At 53.6% G+C, this 15,603-nt stretch overlaps 6 protein-coding genes across 6 annotated transcripts; 2 read left to right on the top strand and 4 right to left on the bottom strand.

Moving 5' to 3' along the window:
* Nucleotides 1-1,040: 1,040 nt before the first annotated feature.
* On the top strand, nt 1,041-1,427 carry BU26DRAFT_385103 (ankyrin; the record flags this gene model as incomplete). The annotated part of the gene is made up of 1 exon (XM_033822620.1): nt 1,041-1,427. A coding segment is annotated over one exon (387 nt), but the record flags the coding sequence as incomplete, so codon positions are not given.
* Nucleotides 1,428-1,859: 432 nt separating this feature from the next.
* BU26DRAFT_403672 (ankyrin) lies at nt 1,860-2,120 on the top strand (the record flags this gene model as incomplete). Its single annotated transcript, XM_033822830.1, has 1 exon — nt 1,860-2,120. A coding segment is annotated over one exon (261 nt), but the record flags the coding sequence as incomplete, so codon positions are not given.
* A 1,295-nt stretch (nt 2,121-3,415) lies between these two features.
* Nucleotides 3,416-4,564, bottom strand: BU26DRAFT_390679 (uncharacterized protein; the record flags this gene model as incomplete). Its single annotated transcript, XM_033822696.1, has 1 exon — nt 3,416-4,564. A coding segment is annotated over one exon (1,149 nt), but the record flags the coding sequence as incomplete, so codon positions are not given.
* A 560-nt stretch (nt 4,565-5,124) lies between these two features.
* BU26DRAFT_525398 (Cas1p-domain-containing protein) lies at nt 5,125-8,538 on the bottom strand. The gene is made up of 4 exons (XM_033830497.1): nt 8,193-8,538; nt 7,018-8,127; nt 5,436-6,943; nt 5,125-5,385 (listed from the first exon to the last, which is right to left on the bottom strand). Exons 1-4 carry the CDS (start codon nt 8,305-8,307, stop codon nt 5,374-5,376), a joined length of 2,745 nt encoding a protein of 914 aa, XP_033676206.1. The 5' UTR covers nt 8,308-8,538; the 3' UTR covers nt 5,125-5,373.
* Nucleotides 8,539-8,604: 66 nt separating this feature from the next.
* Nucleotides 8,605-10,816, bottom strand: BU26DRAFT_469339 (allantoate transport protein). Its single transcript, XM_033825314.1, has 3 exons — nt 10,427-10,816; nt 9,167-10,361; nt 8,605-9,096 (listed from the first exon to the last, which is right to left on the bottom strand). The coding sequence occupies exons 1-3, from the start codon at nt 10,620-10,622 to the stop codon at nt 8,937-8,939; spliced, it is 1,551 nt and encodes a 516-aa protein (XP_033676205.1). The 5' UTR covers nt 10,623-10,816; the 3' UTR covers nt 8,605-8,936.
* Nucleotides 10,817-11,844: 1,028 nt separating this feature from the next.
* On the bottom strand, nt 11,845-13,561 carry BU26DRAFT_572051 (SPRY-domain-containing protein; the record flags this gene model as incomplete). The annotated part of the gene is made up of 3 exons (XM_033834205.1): nt 11,845-12,716; nt 12,770-13,075; nt 13,153-13,561. 3 exons carry the CDS (start codon nt 13,559-13,561, stop codon nt 11,845-11,847), a joined length of 1,587 nt encoding a protein of 528 aa, XP_033676204.1.
* Nucleotides 13,562-15,603: the final 2,042 nt, after the last annotated feature.

Raw genomic sequence — 15,603 nt, 5'->3', positions numbered from 1 at the left:
AGCCGAACTGGATCGATTCGAACTTTGGGTTATGAACGCCGACGTCGAATCTTTGGACAAAGACTATGCACACACAAGATACTCCCGTTCAGCGAGCTCCCTCTACTCCTCAAGCGTCCATGAGATGTTGCAGCAGCTTCTGTTGGTCCTAAACCGCTCCCTTGTGGAAGGTACCAATCCCACTCGCGCGCATGACAAATTACTAATGAAATGGAGTAGTGCTCCATTTCTTTGGCGAGACGCCGGAATTAGCGGCCGATGATATCCATGGAGCATTAGATTTCGATCCCAGGCCAGCAGCTCAAATATCCATAGAAGAGATTCCTGATCTTCCTGATCTTCCTGATCTTCCTGGCATGCCATTCGCCTTCACTCTGCCGCGCCATGAACACGATACGAGCATCTTGAAGAGGCTCACTCAAATTGGAACAGGGCTCATTACAGGGCTCGTTGAACCCTCTGAGCTAATAAGTGGAGTATTTCTCCCTCAAACAGAAAATCCCTCTTCGTCATCTGCTAAGGATGACGGCCTGGGCGACCAATATACAAAAATAACGGAAGAGAACTGGGAAATGATTCTGGACAGCCTACGAGCTCCGATTGACCGACTCTACAAGGCCACAATATTGATTCGCACTACGCCAGGCGCTCCCGATTATGATTCCCGGAGAGCCCAAAGCGACGAACTGGATCCACCTATTCGATTGATTGTAGACGATCAGCTGAGAGATGCAGCACGATCCGGCGACAATGCGAAAGTCTTGGCCTTGCTCCAGGGTGGTGCGGATCCCAACGCAGCCTTCGATGGGACTGAGTTCATCTGCTCCGAAATGCCGCTCGCGTTGGCGTCCAGTCACGGTCACATTGATGTTGTCACGACTCTTCTCGAACACCAAGCAGACACCGAGGGCCTTGCATACCTAGGGGCACATGGAAGCAGCACTCCACTTTTACAAGCCGTGGAACAGCGTCACGCTGACATTGTGCGAACACTTCTCGCTTTCCACGTGGACATCGAAGCTCGAGATGACCTAGGTCGAACACCATTGCTACGAGCCTTAGAGCTCAGAGACCACTCTCTCGTGGTTTTGCTTCTAGACCATGGTGCCGATATCGAATCGCAAGATCTGTACGATCGGACAGGATTGATTATCTCCTCAGAGCTTGGAGACAGCGCCCTCATGGTTTTACTTCTCCAGCAAAACGCCAATGTCGAAGCGCGAGATCATTTAGATCGAACACCATTGCTTATAGCGTCACGGCGTGGGCACCACTCTCTTGTTCGTTTACTCCTCCAGCGGGGCGCCAATGTGAACGCTATGGATAGCGAAGGCCGATTTCCCTTGATGCTCGCGCTGGCGCACGAAAACTACAAGATTGCCCAATTGCTCATCGACTACCACGCTGATGTCAACCAGCGAACGAGGAGCGCTGGCTCAGCTCTCGTGCAGGCGGTAATGGCAAAGCGCCAGAATGCCGTGGAGTTTCTTCTCCATCACGGCGCAAGTGTGGATGAGGAACCATGGATAGAAGAAAACACACGGGGAGTTGGAAGGACATTGTTGTCGTGGGCAGCAGAAGACGGACAAGCTGCAATTGTGCAACTCCTTCTTGAGCATGGCGCGCAGGTCGACTCTGCGGACGACATACAAGCGACCCCTCTGATGTGGGCTGCAATCCAGAAACACCCAGATGTCATGAAAATACTTCTTGAACACGGTGCTAGCAACCAGGCCAAAAGGAACGGTCAGACGCCTCTCCATTACGTGGCACGGGAAGGGTTTCAAGAAATAGCAAGGCCCATTCTTGAGAAGAACCCACCTAATATGGATAGCCGGGATACCTGTGGGCGCACACCGCTATCGTACGCTGCAGAGGGAGGCAACGAGGAGATCGTCAGGGAACTCATCCGGAGACAAGCGGATGTGAACGCTGCAGATGACGCAAACCACCAAACACCGCTGCACTGGGCTGCATTGTGCGGGCATCGAAATATTGTCCAATCTATACTTGCAACCGGTGACGCCAAGGTGAAACAGACAGATGGTTCCGGCCAAACGCCGCTGTGCTGCGCCGTACGCCACGGACACGCCGATACAGTGAGATTGCTTCTGGAACACGGCGATGTCGACGTGGACGGTAGAAGCCTGGAAGATAGGACGCCTCTGTCTTACGCTGCTGAAGGTGGCTACGCGGAGATAGTGGGCTTACTCCTCTCGACGGGCCGTGTCAACGTCAACGCCACGGGAGGTCTGTTTGGTCAAACTCCACTGTCCTTTGCCGCAAAAGAAGGACGCTATGAAGTGGTAAAGGAATTACTCAGTATCGACGAGGTCGATAAGAATCTTGGGGACACCTCGGGACGGACGCCGCTGTCATATGCCGCACAACACGGCCACGAAGAAGTGGTCAAGTTGTTGCTTGCGTGCAAGGACGTGGGCGTAAACATCAAAGCTAAAAACGGAAGGACGCCGTTGTCGTACGCAAGGTATGGTGGACATAAGGGGACGGTGAAGCGCCTTCTAGAAGCAGGCGCGGAGGACTGCGAGGTATGATGAAGTAGCCTCGAGACAATTCACCCCCAGCACGTGTCGTTAATTTCGATCTCTCGGAGAGTTGTGCGCAAGTAGCTCCCTCTGTTATATGCAGAAATCCGCGAAAGTCTTGGTGCTTTTCGCCGTTCGCTCCACGCTCATTTTTCTGAAGGAGCTTTGAAGCGGGCGTCTACCAAACTTTGTATTTTCTCTTCAAATTAAAATTGTCTAAAGAAGTCTTTTTCCCAAGGCAATTCTTCTTCAAAAAGTATTAATCACTTAAAGACTTAGCAAGAGAAGCTCTTCAAAAACGAAGAAAAAATAACTCCTGCAAAACAATTCATTTCTTTAAAATTCGAAGACTATTCCTTCGTATATTGAAGAGTAGTTCTTGAAATTTTGATATCTACATATAACAGATGCAGGGGTAGAAACTACACAATCAAGTAATTAGTACCACCACAGTCTGTAAAACACAGACCTCATTCAGAGAACAGCATCCTCAACCTCCTTTCATTTGTACCGCTTCCTCACCATCGTGCCTCGCCAGCTATTTGTCGGTCCTCCGGACGGCCCCTCAATCCAACCACCTTGAAGAATGTCGCGTCCAAAAAGTGGGAAGAAAGCGAAATGTTTCATGCTCCATACGTTGCAGTCATTCAGCATTGTAATAGCTCCCTTGCGTTCTAAGCTGTAGGCCCCGCAAAGACAGAAACCCGTTTGTAGCACAATCGTTATGTATCGAAACACTGCTTGCTAAGCAAAGCTCATACTCGTAGGCTCAATAGACAAACAATACACATCGCCATCGCAACCCTCTCGCTATCTCTTCTCATCGACTAGTGACTCCCGCACCCGACCTAGGCTACTACACCCAACTCATACCCGCTAACCTCCAAACTCACATCCACACCATGCAATCTCCGAAACCTGGTCCTTGCGTCCCCATTCCGATCCGCCTGCAGCTCATCCGGATACAGGCTCAGCAATCGCTGCACCTCCGCTTTCGGCAGCTTCAAGATACACACAATCTTGACATCCGCATCCGCCGGTCGCGTCTCCTGAAGTGAAAGGCACAGGTTCTCTAGGCCCATTTCGCGCTCCAGCCGTAGGAAGGACGCGTAGAATGTGTGTTGGTGCGGATGTGGAGGATGGTGAACGTGCGGTAATGGGTGCTGGTGTTGTGGGACGGGTGGTGGCGGAGTTGGAGTATGGAGGGCCATGTGCTGAGCGAGCGGGCTGGGGTTCGGCGGTGGGTTGTTCTGGAGGCCATGAGGGTGCGGTGTCGGTGGTGCGGGATGGTGGTTGTGTTGCCATGCGTTTTGAGCAAATTGAACAAATGGCATAGGTCCGCCTGGTGGTAGGCCATTATTTCCATTCCCAGTGCTATTCGGGGCGCCGGGGAAGTGTGGAGGGGCAATTATTTGGTGCGGCGTAGGCTGTCCAGCGGTCTGTCCCATAGCCAGCGAAACCTGCTGTTGCAAGGCCTGGATCTGCTGCTGTATCTGCTGCTGCAGCACGTGCATCTGTCCTCCGATCGCGTTGATAGCGTGGACTTGTGCTGCCAAACCCGGTATGTTATGTCCCAGTTGCCCTATCATATTCGGTGTGCCCATAGTCCCGCACCTGAGAAATATCCACAAACTCTTGAGTTTCGGTAGATCTGCCTTCATCGAGCGTTCTTGCGTCTTCGAGCCGAGATATGTCGCCCATAATTTAACATCCTTTTCGCGTATTCGGAGGTAGACGCTCGTTATGTTCTCGGAGAACGGCGAGGATATGACGCGGAAGATGTTGCAATCGGACGGATGCGTAAACAGAAACTTGTTCAAGGAATAGAGTAGCGGCGCTGCCTCTTCATGCACCTGTCTTGAGACGGTCAACAGTCCTAGCGCAACACCGTGCTTCGGCGCAGAAGGAGCAGGCCACCAGAACGGGTATGGTGACACGAGAGCGAAGGTATAGATGCGGTCTCGTAGTTCTCGTGGTAGCGAAAGTAGTAGGGAGAACGCCGGGTCGCTGGGGGCTGCTGGCGCAGGCGCAGAAGCAGACGCTGAAGCAGAAATATTGCCATGCGACGCGGGCCGCGGACGAACGGGCGTCAGTGGAGGAGCGTCCGGCATCGTGGTATCTGAAGTGCCACTGCTGCCCGTCGAGGAGCGCGATCTTGAGCGCGGAGTTGAAGTACGAGAAGCGATCTCCATTTTTCGGCGGCTCCTGCTCGGTTTGTAATACGACGGCCGTAGGGCGTGGTGGGACAAAACGGGGGGTTGAAAGTCGCGCTGGTGGAGGCGCTCGGCACAGATACGCAAGCGCCCAAGAAGCCCTTTATATCGCCCAGAGGACACAAAGGTATAAATAGGGCCTACAGGCCTTGAATGAGGGGAAAGTGGAGAGCTCTGGTGCGATGTTGAGGCGGCTGGGTCGCTCGCTGGCAAATCATGGTTCCCAGGTGCTCGGAACGAAGCCGCCTTGGCGCGCCGATCACACGTGCGAGCCAATCACTTGCATGAGTCTTTAGACCTCACCACATCTCACGACAGCGTCTCCGGATGCGCTTCGGGTGCCGAAGGCATCTTCTTGAGTTCGCCAAAGAATCCATTTTTGCGCAGTCACATGAGAGTCCGTAGGCGAAGGTACTGCCTATACTTTTAAAGAGCATCTCCGCATGTAGAAGGACGAAAATCATGTGAAAGGCACTCATGACAACTTAGATATCGTACGCAACAGCTCCACAGCACATACACTACCTGGGTATCAATGTGACATGTGAAAATCAATCTAAACACATCAAAGTCATACGCTTCAGGACTAGCCATAAATGCCGGAAAAGAAGGGATTATGCATATAACTACACAGCTGTTAGCCGTCACGCCCAACTCAAAGCTCTCGCAAACATACCATATTCGCAAGCCAAACAACCCCCACAATGATCAAAAGCTTCTTCTTGGCATCCTTCGACAGGCCTGAGCCCTGTCTTCCATTTACCAAGCCATGATCTATGTCCCCTTGCGAAGCTGGACCGGGAAGGGCATTGTCGTAGTTCGGAAACGCGAGTTCACTCCCGGCTCTACTATGGGAGCTCTTCGCTGCCGCTCGTCCTTTGACTCCGTCTCCACTACTTATAATCCACGCCGTAACAGTCATCGTTGCAGCATGCACGTTCCACGCTGCCCAAACGAAGATCGGAGTGAGGGCAACCAGGTCTCGCCATCGATCGCTAAACAAGCCACCGTCACCGCGGAACCCCACCCTAAGAAGTCCACGGCCGTCGCCGGCAAGCCAGATATGATTCGACAAGAGATACAGCTCAAGCGATATTCGCCCCAGCCAAGCAAAGGAAGCGCAATAGTAAGACCTGAAGAACCTTGTTGCGTTGCGTAGGACCACGAAGGACACAACCGGTAACCAGGCAATGTAAGGCATCCACCAGTTATAGTCCGGTTTATCATGTGACCTTCGCGTCAGGATCCAAAACAAGGGGACGATAACGAGCGCAGCGTAGACAGAAATCCTCCTCAAGACGTTGAAATATTCTTGAATTATGCGCGGTACTTCTTCCAAGCGTGCCGCAGGTGCGCTGAGGATAGAAGCAATCCGTACATGAAGGACGGCGACTATCATTCCGATGTAGACGATGTACTTGTCCATTCCCAGGTGGAATCTCCATTCGGTCGCGTTCAGATCGGCTCGGCAGGTATAATGCAGAACAGAGAAGCAGAGCTCGAGGATGCCCCGGATATGAATGAAGAGTGTGACCACCAACGCGGAGGTCACTATCTTCCCAATGATATGTGGGATGGAGTCGTTCGTATGTTGTCTTGCCCGCAGCGTAAGATACACGACCATGAACCAGAAGCTGACCAAGGGCGCGAAGTGATATGAGGTGTATGGTCTGTCCATCATGAACGATAGAGAGACCGCGAGGAGATTCAGTCGAACGAGGACAGTGGCGACTCGCCGGAGTGAGTAGTCCTTATTCTGTAGGAAGTATATCGTATGACCATATCCGGAGAGGAACAAGTAGAATGCCAGAAATACGCGCAGTACTTCGTAAAAGTCCAGCACATTCGACGAGCCGGTGTAAGCGTAGACGAGAACATAGACTTGCATCCATCCCTTGAACTCGTCAGCCTGTAGCCGTGGAAGAAATGAGTGGGCGGCTGATGCTCCAGGAGTGCTTGGTCTGCGGCGCTCCTGAGGAGCCGGAATCGCTTTGATGTTGAACAGGCATGCTATCAGCACGAGCCCAAGTATAAGTCTGAAGTCAAGGTTAGAGAATTGCTTCGGAAACTTGTTAAAGACCTGAGTTCTGTCGGCGAGAAAACAGCAGCAAGCGCTTAGAATCAGGGTGAAGAGTGCGAATGGCACGTTCGACATCGGGGTGCTAGTCGTTGACCTCGCTAACCCTGGAAAACAATTAGCCCACGTCAAGCCCAATTGTCCGAGCAGGGGAGTGCTGCGCGTATACCATGCCACTTACCCGAGTCTTTAGGCCGAGCAACATTATGGCCGTTCGTAATTTGGTGCATGCTGCTCATTTCAAATTGCTCGTGAACCGGGCTTGCAGACATACTCCTTCCCGACTGAGACAACACGAAAGGAAATAGCGCCACAGCGCAGAGCAGGCCCGCCACCTGGATCCACTTCGTAGCCACGTACCCGCTGCAGCACGTCCTATTGTACGGGTAGCCTTGCCGTTGAGCAGCTTTCGCATTGCATCGAAGGTTAAGTAAGACATCTGCCATCTTACTGGCTACAGTATCGATGACATGCAGACCGCTCTCGCCGTACGTCTCGGGTCGTCCTCGAGTCATGTTGGCATAGCTCCAGAGAACGCTCACGCCGCTGGAGACAGTCTTCTCCTGGAGATAATGGTTCATGGCGTTGATCTTGCTCGGCACAATCGTTGCTTCTCGTGAAGGACTGAGCCTCTCGTACAAGGGTTCAATAACCGGGGCAAAGACGATCTGATCGCCGACGCCCTCACGGCCGGACGCGATCGCCTCTTCCAAGGGGCCAACGTGCCCTTCGCCGTATGCGGCCGATATCACGGAGTCCACGGATTGCTTGAAATATCTGAGGAAGTCCTCCTGGTAATGCCGCGCATGCCATAGCCCACCCCCAACCAGCATGACCACCGATCGTCGAGAATTGTATAGCTCCTTCTTTGCTGGATCATCCTTCTCTTTGAAGCCAGGCTCCTGTCGTTCTCGAAAAGCTTTCAGTTCCTCGTGCAGCGCAGAGCTGTTCAGCCAAGGGTCCCAAATGAACTTCAGTTTTGCGCCATCCACTGCATACCAAAGGTCGCTGTGAGTGTCTGGCTTGTTCCGCTCCTTGAAGACCCATTTAGAGCCCGGAGCCTCAATTTTCCTCGCGGTAGCCCAGAAGAGCTGCCGGGTCAGGGTGTCTCCTACGAACAGTATCTTCCCATCTTCGTTGCAGCTCGCAATCTCCGGCGCCTTATACTCGTACAGCAGGCATCCCGGCGGTTGCCAATTCAGGAAGGGCTTATGATCTGGTTTGCGGTCGGGGGAGTCGAGCCATTGTCCGGTGTTAGGCAGCGCTCCGCATTTGAAAGGGTCGGCGGCATCTGGGACGCTACAGTTAGCGGCTGGTGCTAAGCAGGTAGTTGCAGTAGAATCGGCCGCGTCGTACCTAGCACGAAGCGTCGATACACATTGAACAAGACAACTGCGAGCGCGAGGACGACGGTAGCTCTGTTGAACGCAGTGGGGACGCTGCTAGGGCCTAGCAGCCGGATACGAGGCATGCCCGTCACTCATGTATGTCGTATCGGAACAGCTCGGACCACGCTATCAAACAACGCGAGGAAACAAAAGACACAGTTGGGGTTGCAGCGCTGCAGAAACAAAAGGTGAGGACAGAGAGAAGGCCGTAAACACGGCACGGAATCTTTGGCAGGCATGACGGCGCCGGTTGGCGCGCCATGGGTGACAATTGGACTCTCCTGCTCCACTGCTCCACCAAGCTTCGCCAAGGTGGTTCGCCAAGCGTTAGGTTCCGTTCGCGGAAAGAAGGCACGCGACCCTTCAGCAGATTGTACCTAGGTACTTTGTGGTATCAAATGCCTTAACTTTCTCATGTACACTCATTTCTGTCCACTGCTTTCCTGGCTCAGCAAGTCCTCAGGCTCTTCAGAACTCCGTTTTCCCCCCTCTCCTAACAGGCGCCAAGGCACTTTTGCATCCCTGCAGACACGCAAGCATCTTGGTGGTTACGACGCCACTTTCGGGGAGGGACGAATCGTGCCGTGTGCCGACGGGACGCCTCAACTGCACTAGGCCGCTCATTCTGCTGGCCTCACTGCGAAGCAAGGTGCGGAGTACGATTTGCTTTGATTGCTACACTGTAAAAGCCGGCGACTCCACCGCTTGCTTCCTACAAAACGTACCGGAAGTATGGGTTCTCCTTGTCTGTCAGGTCCATGAAAGCCAGCCTATCCCTCTCCTCCTCATTCACGGGGTGCGCTTCCCTCCTCTTATTCTCTCTCCAAAGTACGATATACAGAGTAGCGGAAGCCGCGATGGTGACGCAATAACTGCACGTTCTTGGTCAGCTCAGGTCACAACTCGATGGAGGCCGCTCCGGGGGGAGAACCGCGAACTCACCATATAATCAACCCCGTCCACAGCTCAGGATAATGCTGCTTCTTCGTCTGACTCTTAATCAACTGCGGCCCAACAATATTCCCTACACAATAAGCCACGAAGATCGCCGCCGCCATACAACTCTTCTTCGTCGCGCCGGCCACATTACTCATTCCAATAACAATCGTCAGGCTCACCACCGCGCCGAACGTCCCGATGATGCTGTACCCCGCAACCGGCGTAGGCGCATGGTACGTCCAGTCGGACTTCCAGATCATTGCGCAGCCGGCGATGACGGGCAGGCAGTTCAGAATGAGCAGGAATATGCGGATATTAGGTATGCGGGAAGACGCCCAACCGCATGCAAGGATTGCGATGAGGCAGATGCCGCCGAGTGGGAATTGTAGGAGGATGGATTCGAGAGACGACCAGCCGAAGGTGCTTACGATCAGGGGACCGAAGCCGGAGACCGCGCCGTTGACCGTGTACGCCGAACCCATCATGATGAAGACGAGCCACAGCTTGATATCCAGGAAGGCTTCTTTAAGCTGCGCCATCTTGATCTTCTGGCACCTCACCCCCGTCTGGCCCTTCCTTAAGCGCTCAACAGCCACAACGCGTTCGCTCGGTGTGAGAAAGCCCGCGGAAACCGGCGAATTCGGAATGAAGAAGCACCAGATGCCAAACAAAAACGTCAGGCACCCTGCGAGGATGTAAATGTACTGCCACCTCTTCAGCTCCCCACTCGTAATCTGCGCAAATCCGTAGTTCAGCGCGGCCCCGATAATCGTAAACAGCCCTGTTGACGAGAACCACCAGCTTTGCCTCAGCGCCTGCTCCTCCTGCGTATAGTACCCGCTAACAATGCACATGAACCCCGTGGGGATAATGCTCTCCACGAAGCCCAGGAAGAAGCGCTGCGCATATAGACCTTGCCATGAAGTTACGGCGGCAGTCAGCATACAGATGAGCGACCAGAAGACGACTACGCCGCCGAGGATGCGGCCGAGGTTGAAGCGCTGCAAGGCGAAGGTCATTGGGTAAAGGCCGGCTAGCATGCCGAAGTAGAACATGGAGGTTGCCCAGCTGAGGCGTGAGGTGTTGGTCGTCGAGGGCGTGGTCGATGTATCGACAATACTCAAGGAGAGATCCTTGGTCATGCCGAAGAGCACAGCGGAGCCCAGAATCGCTTTGTCGTAGTACACCAGTCCATAACCTAACACCTTTGCATTAGTACTTGCGCTATTGGGATAGAGTAGCATGGAGGAAGGGAGAGCATACCAACGATCATCGCCGGAATCAAAAACCAGTCAATCTTCCCCAGCACCCTCGCTTCAACCTCCGGATCAATGTCCTGCGCATGCTCGCCCACAAGCTTAATCGCGACATCCTTATCCATCATCGAGCTTGCGCCAGACGCCGGAGCGTCGGGTGGCAAAGTGCTCGTCTCCGCGCCCTTCTCTTCTTGACTGGACATGCTTGCTGCTCACACTGTTCGATGAACAGACGATGGGACCAAAGGGAGGAGCAATGACTCTCGCGAAGTGAAAAGAAAAGCTTTTGTTCCATCATATCACATCATTCCGGCGGGATGCCATCCTTCGTTAGCGCCATAGGCGAAGCACTCCGCTGGGCAACATCTAGCCTTCCAGGCTCCGCGGCCTCAAGCCTTGCTTAGAGCGGAGAAGAAAAAGCACATTATTCACTTTTCTCAAATATGATTGGACAAGGAAGTTGTCCCCGAGCGGGAAAAGTTGAATGCGCCTGCGTGACCAAACCAAACACAGGCTAGCGGTCTATGACTAATGCCTTGAGCAAAAGTTTTGGTAACTCGCTCAAGTGCACTCAAAATTCTCACCACGAGAGTACCTACCATTCGAAGCATCCGATATGCACAGTAGTTAGTAACGATCAAGCGTCTTCTTAATCCGGAAGTCTAGCCCCGTCTGAACGGCATCCAAATGCAGCTACCCGTCTCTTGCCTCGCTCGATCCGCTGGTCCCCATCAGCAGACCTTGAGCTGGATACAACACAATATCCTGTTTTGTATGAGACAAGAGCAAGCCCTCGACGATCTTTGAGTACGGAGCCGTTAATACGTATGGCGGACTTTGTAATTTATCAGTCGAGACATGCCTCCTCGAGCTTCCGCTCTCCGGCGTTCAAGAGGGGTTGAAGAAGGCGAAACACAGTTAAGACGATGGATACACACTGTGGAATGTGAAGAGCAATTGAACATAAAGATATGTATAGTCAGACAGGGACGCTAGCGCTACGAAACTCCTCATGCCTAGTCCTGCCCAGCCCAGATCTTGTATCCAATCCGCGATCTCTCAGCGAAAACGCCCTTCCGACGACACCGCATTCCATTCCGGTGTAATTCGAATCGTAAAACGCAAAAGGAAAAATAGCCAATGCTCGCTTCAACGCCAGGACAGCCTGGAGCTCAAAAACTTCGCTCAATGTACAGTGCGAATGTAGCAGCTTGTGTGTGCTGACCAAACCATCGCATGCCACATGCTGCTTCCTTTCAGCCTTGGGAAGCCATTCTTCTTCCTTTCATTGTTCTTCGACCGATCCAATCCATAACAGAGGAGATATGCTGAGAGATGGGGTATAGTTAGATCCGTGATGAACACCAGATGAGAGATAGGGGACTGATATAAAGAAAAAAAGTACAGAGTGGAGTTTGTCTAAACTCATGAACGTCCTCCTCTTCTTGTAGATCGAGAGTTCTGAGTATCACTACGGACGCGGATCTGAGGAGGTTCGGGTTGTGGTGAATCTCTCATGGCGGCGTCGTAGCTTGGAATTGGTGGACCGGCTTGGTGCGGGTTGTGCATTGGCGGTCTGCGCTCTTGCCAATAGTCATCGTCGTGACTTGTTGCTGTGCTGAGATTCGGGGAGCCCTGAGGGCTGGTATACTCGGGTGGGAGCTCGCCAGGTTGGAGGAAACCAAGTCCGTGGACTGCCTGGTGGTGGGCTGCTGCTTCTGCGCTGGTGCCCTCGCCCGCATCGTCTTCATGGGAGTCTACAAGGCTCAGCTGTGCTAAGGATATGTCTGTGGGGCTGCGCTGCGGACCGGGACTCGTTGGCTGGTGCCGTCCGAGACGCATTGCCTGACTGCTTGTCCTAGCATGTCCATATCCAGCGGAGATGTAGTTTCCAGCCATTCCTTCCCGGATACCATCTCGGCCGCTGTCGAGGAGAATGGATCCTTGTTCGCTTCCATACGGTGGCGGAGGAGCCAAACTGCCGGTCATCGGTGCTAGTCCCCACTTCTTCACGTTGGCTTCGATAAAGACGAAACCCATCTGTCCGAAGTTGACATGTACCTGACACGGTCCGTTGGCGCCAACCGTAGGAAAGAAGTTCTGCGTCTTCAGGCCGTGTGCGACATCATCCAGCTTCTTTCCGTTCCGTGTGAAGAAAATGGTGCCCGTGCGAGGTCGGTATCCGACGCCAATGACATCTCCTTGCACATATGCGGGGCCGTAGGGAGAGGGTGTGAAAGGCTGGTTATATCGGCGGGATCCGTGCGACATGTATGCTATTGAGTACTTGTGGTAGCCTGTAAAGCGTTAGAAGAGTAGGGGAGGCCAGAATTTGAGTAAAATGACGCACCTGGCAGTCTAAACAGCGGATACGGCTTCGTTGATACGCCGATAGCAATATTCGTAGTGTCGGGCTTGTCATAGATCTTCGCCTCCCAGTAATAGACCTCATTCTGCTTTGGTATCGGCAGATTGCTCTGTACGCTGCATTCAGAGTCGAAGAATTCAATCTCGGTCCTTCCTTCTACGAAGCAGTTGGCGATTTCCAGCTCCGGTTCAAACTCCCAGGCGGATACACCCTTCTCTTGTATGGCCAAGAATTGCGATAAAGAAATGTCGGTTTGCACGGATTCCGGGGGGTTCGCCTGGATGAAGGCTACAGCAAGTTAGTAGGCGCTCAAGCTACGGTCCATACGGTTACACGAATTAGACGTCATGAGAATATCACCATACCTTTAGCCCGCAGGTACTCGGTCCGTTGTAAATCATCCATCTCCTCCAGCGCCTCTGCCTCCTCCTTCGCGAACTGCTGCTCATCATCATACTCTCCAGGCCTCGTTAACCGGTCTAAGAAAATGCGTCCCTGCTGTGTATATCGGAAGTAATAGACGATGGCGGCGAGAATAAGAACGAATCCGGCAGCGCCGAGCACCGAAAAGATGCCGATCATGATGCCTTTCGCTGTTGACCCTATATTATCATATTGCGCTATCCGCACAGGGTCGTTGTAGAATCGCTCGGTGCCTTGGGCCGTCTCGAGCACGATGGCAGGCGGCGCGGAGGTCGCATGATGGCTGGGCAGATGCATCTTGGAAAGCGTGGTTGGAGGCGAGCCAGCTAGCGGAGCCTCTTGCGAGAGCATGGTGGAGAGTGGTCTGCGCCCTCTGGTGGCAGAGAGAGGCAGAATAGAGTCCGACGTCGTGGATGAGTCGTGCCGGTGGGCGCAGTAGCGCTCGTGCTGTCGCTCAGTGACCTGTGCCCCGGAGGAAGTGAATCCAGCGGGGGCCGGGCGACTGGTGACGTACAGCGCGACGACTGGCAGCGCAGGCGTACAATAGCGATGCTGGCGAGCGATAAGGGAATCAAGATGTCGGGCGGCGACGAGGACAGCGGTGCAGTCGCTGAGAGAGAGTTCGGCGTCAGGAGAGGAGGTGTGTGGGCGTTGGGGTCGTCGACCAGAACTGAGACAGCTTGAGGCAGAGGACGCAGCCGGCGAGAACGCCAAGATCACGCTTGCCACCTCCACCGCATGCGACGTGATAATCCGGCCGGCTTTCCGAACCTGCAATGTTTTCGGTTCTTCAGCTGCACTTTCGCTCCGTTTCGCGGCGGGGATGGGAAGTCGTGCTTTTTCGCAGTTAATGTCGGTTCCTTGCTTAAGGGAGGGTCTGGTTCAGCGAGCCGTGGTCGAATGATACCCGTGGACCCGCGGTACGCCGCAGCCGCATGGGAATCCAGAAGCCTCCATCACAACTCTCCAGCTTGAACCGGCCAGCACGTCCAGGACCTGCATTCAGCAGACGAGATTGGTACCACGTTCTGTGTGCGGCTCGGCCAAAGTCGCCCTGGAAACGCGCGGTAGAAAGAAGGGTCTTCCATGCTGTTCTGCCCCGTGGGATGCGCCATCCAATCGCTCCCCGACCGCCCATCCTCTCAGAAGCGTCGCGCAAAGATGAAACGCAAGGCGGAGGCCTGTCCGTAGAACCGCCCCAGGCACATTCTATTCATAGACAGGTCTGGCATGCATCTTAATGTTTGATTCAGCTGACACCTTCTTCATGAACAGCAGAATAAGGGCAAACATTCATTCTTTCATCTCACGGCAGACACTAGCAATGGGAAACGGTAGTGGTCGGAGGATTCGGAACCGGAACACCAGCGTGCCTCTGCCTCCCTTTTTCTGCAGACAGGCTATTTGACGTTTGACATGCTCCGTTGCGGCTGTAGCTTCATGCGGGTTGGAGCACTTCACGAGTCAATCGTTCACACCGCTGTCTTGCTTTTCTCGGGGGACAGCAAGGACTCTTTCGAGCGGCATATCTCAGCCTTGCGCAATGACCTCCAGCCCTATCCGCGAATCCGAGGCCGCCCGCCATTGACGTCAAGCATCGCCTCAACACCATGTCGCCCTCACGATCCTTTAACGTCATATAGCATCGTATCACGCGACCTCATCATCGGACCTGAGTTCTGCTCCGCTCGCTCCTTCAGCGATCAATACCGCCGGAATACAAGATCATCTTTCTCCGTGCGCCTCAATCCTTCCTACCCCCGCTTTCCCTAACACTCCCCCATGTAGCTCGGCAGCCCCGAGGTCATTTCTTGTTCTGCCTGGTAACTGACGTCCATTTACACACTGTAAATGGAGGGATTGTGTTCTTGGCATGCTTAATTGAGTAGATGCTAGTTCTATTTTGCAAGTCTTCCAGTACTAGTAGGAGTGGGATTACGAAAAGCGTTTGATGTCTTGTAGAGATGCGGTGGATAAATAAACGAGCTGTATACTCCCAATTCTTGCTGACGGTCTTCCTACTACTGTTGAAAACAACTGAGACCCACCCGCAATGTTACCGTCTACGCCTCTCTCCCTCGCTCTTTTCGCCTCCCCGGCCCTAGCAACAGCATTCTCAGACCTCCTACCACGAAACGAGACCGCGAACTCCACGGACAAATGCCATGGTGAGGTGGACAACATCTGGGACTACGCAAACGCAACAACGAACCTCACAATCCCCGGCTTCACGCCGCCGGGCTTCTCGCCCCGTAACTGGACCGTCAATATCGGCCTGCGCGACTCCCGCGACGCACTCCGCAACACCAGCCAGGACCAAGTCACTCTGTGGATCGACTCGCCAGCCGAAGACGACAACCTGACTTCCGTCGACCTGCCATACATCGGCTGCG

Source organism: Trematosphaeria pertusa (assembly GCF_010094035.1).
Source record: "Trematosphaeria pertusa strain CBS 122368 unplaced genomic scaffold BU26scaffold_25, whole genome shotgun sequence".
NCBI classification, from domain to species: Eukaryota; Fungi; Ascomycota; class Dothideomycetes; order Pleosporales; family Trematosphaeriaceae; genus Trematosphaeria; species Trematosphaeria pertusa.
Note: the sequence above shows the minus strand (reverse complement) of the source record. Positions and strands in the feature narration are given on the sequence as shown.

What these genes read in the sequence shown, in the direction of transcription:
- BU26DRAFT_469339 (XM_033825314.1), bottom strand. Translation starts at nt 10,622, where the DNA reads ATGTCCAGTCAAGAAGAGAAGGGCGCGGAGACGAGCACTTTGCCACCC. An exon ending in GATTCCGGCGATGATCGTTG is followed by an intron (nt 10,362 to 10,426) that starts GTATGCTCTCCC and finishes CAAAGGTGTTAG; the next exon opens with GTTATGGACTGGTGTACTAC. An exon ending in TGGACGGGGTTGATTATATG is followed by an intron (nt 9,097 to 9,166) that starts GTGAGTTCGCGG and finishes AAGAACGTGCAG; the next exon opens with TTATTGCGTCACCATCGCGG.
- BU26DRAFT_525398 (XM_033830497.1), bottom strand. Translation starts at nt 8,307, where the DNA reads ATGCCTCGTATCCGGCTGCTAGGCCCTAGCAGCGTCCCCACTGCGTTC. An exon ending in GTATCGACGCTTCGTGCTAG is followed by an intron (nt 8,128 to 8,192) that starts GTACGACGCGGC and finishes GTAGCGTCCCAG; the next exon opens with ATGCCGCCGACCCTTTCAAA. An exon ending in TGCTCGGCCTAAAGACTCGG is followed by an intron (nt 6,944 to 7,017) that starts GTAAGTGGCATG and finishes ATTGTTTTCCAG; the next exon opens with GGTTAGCGAGGTCAACGACT.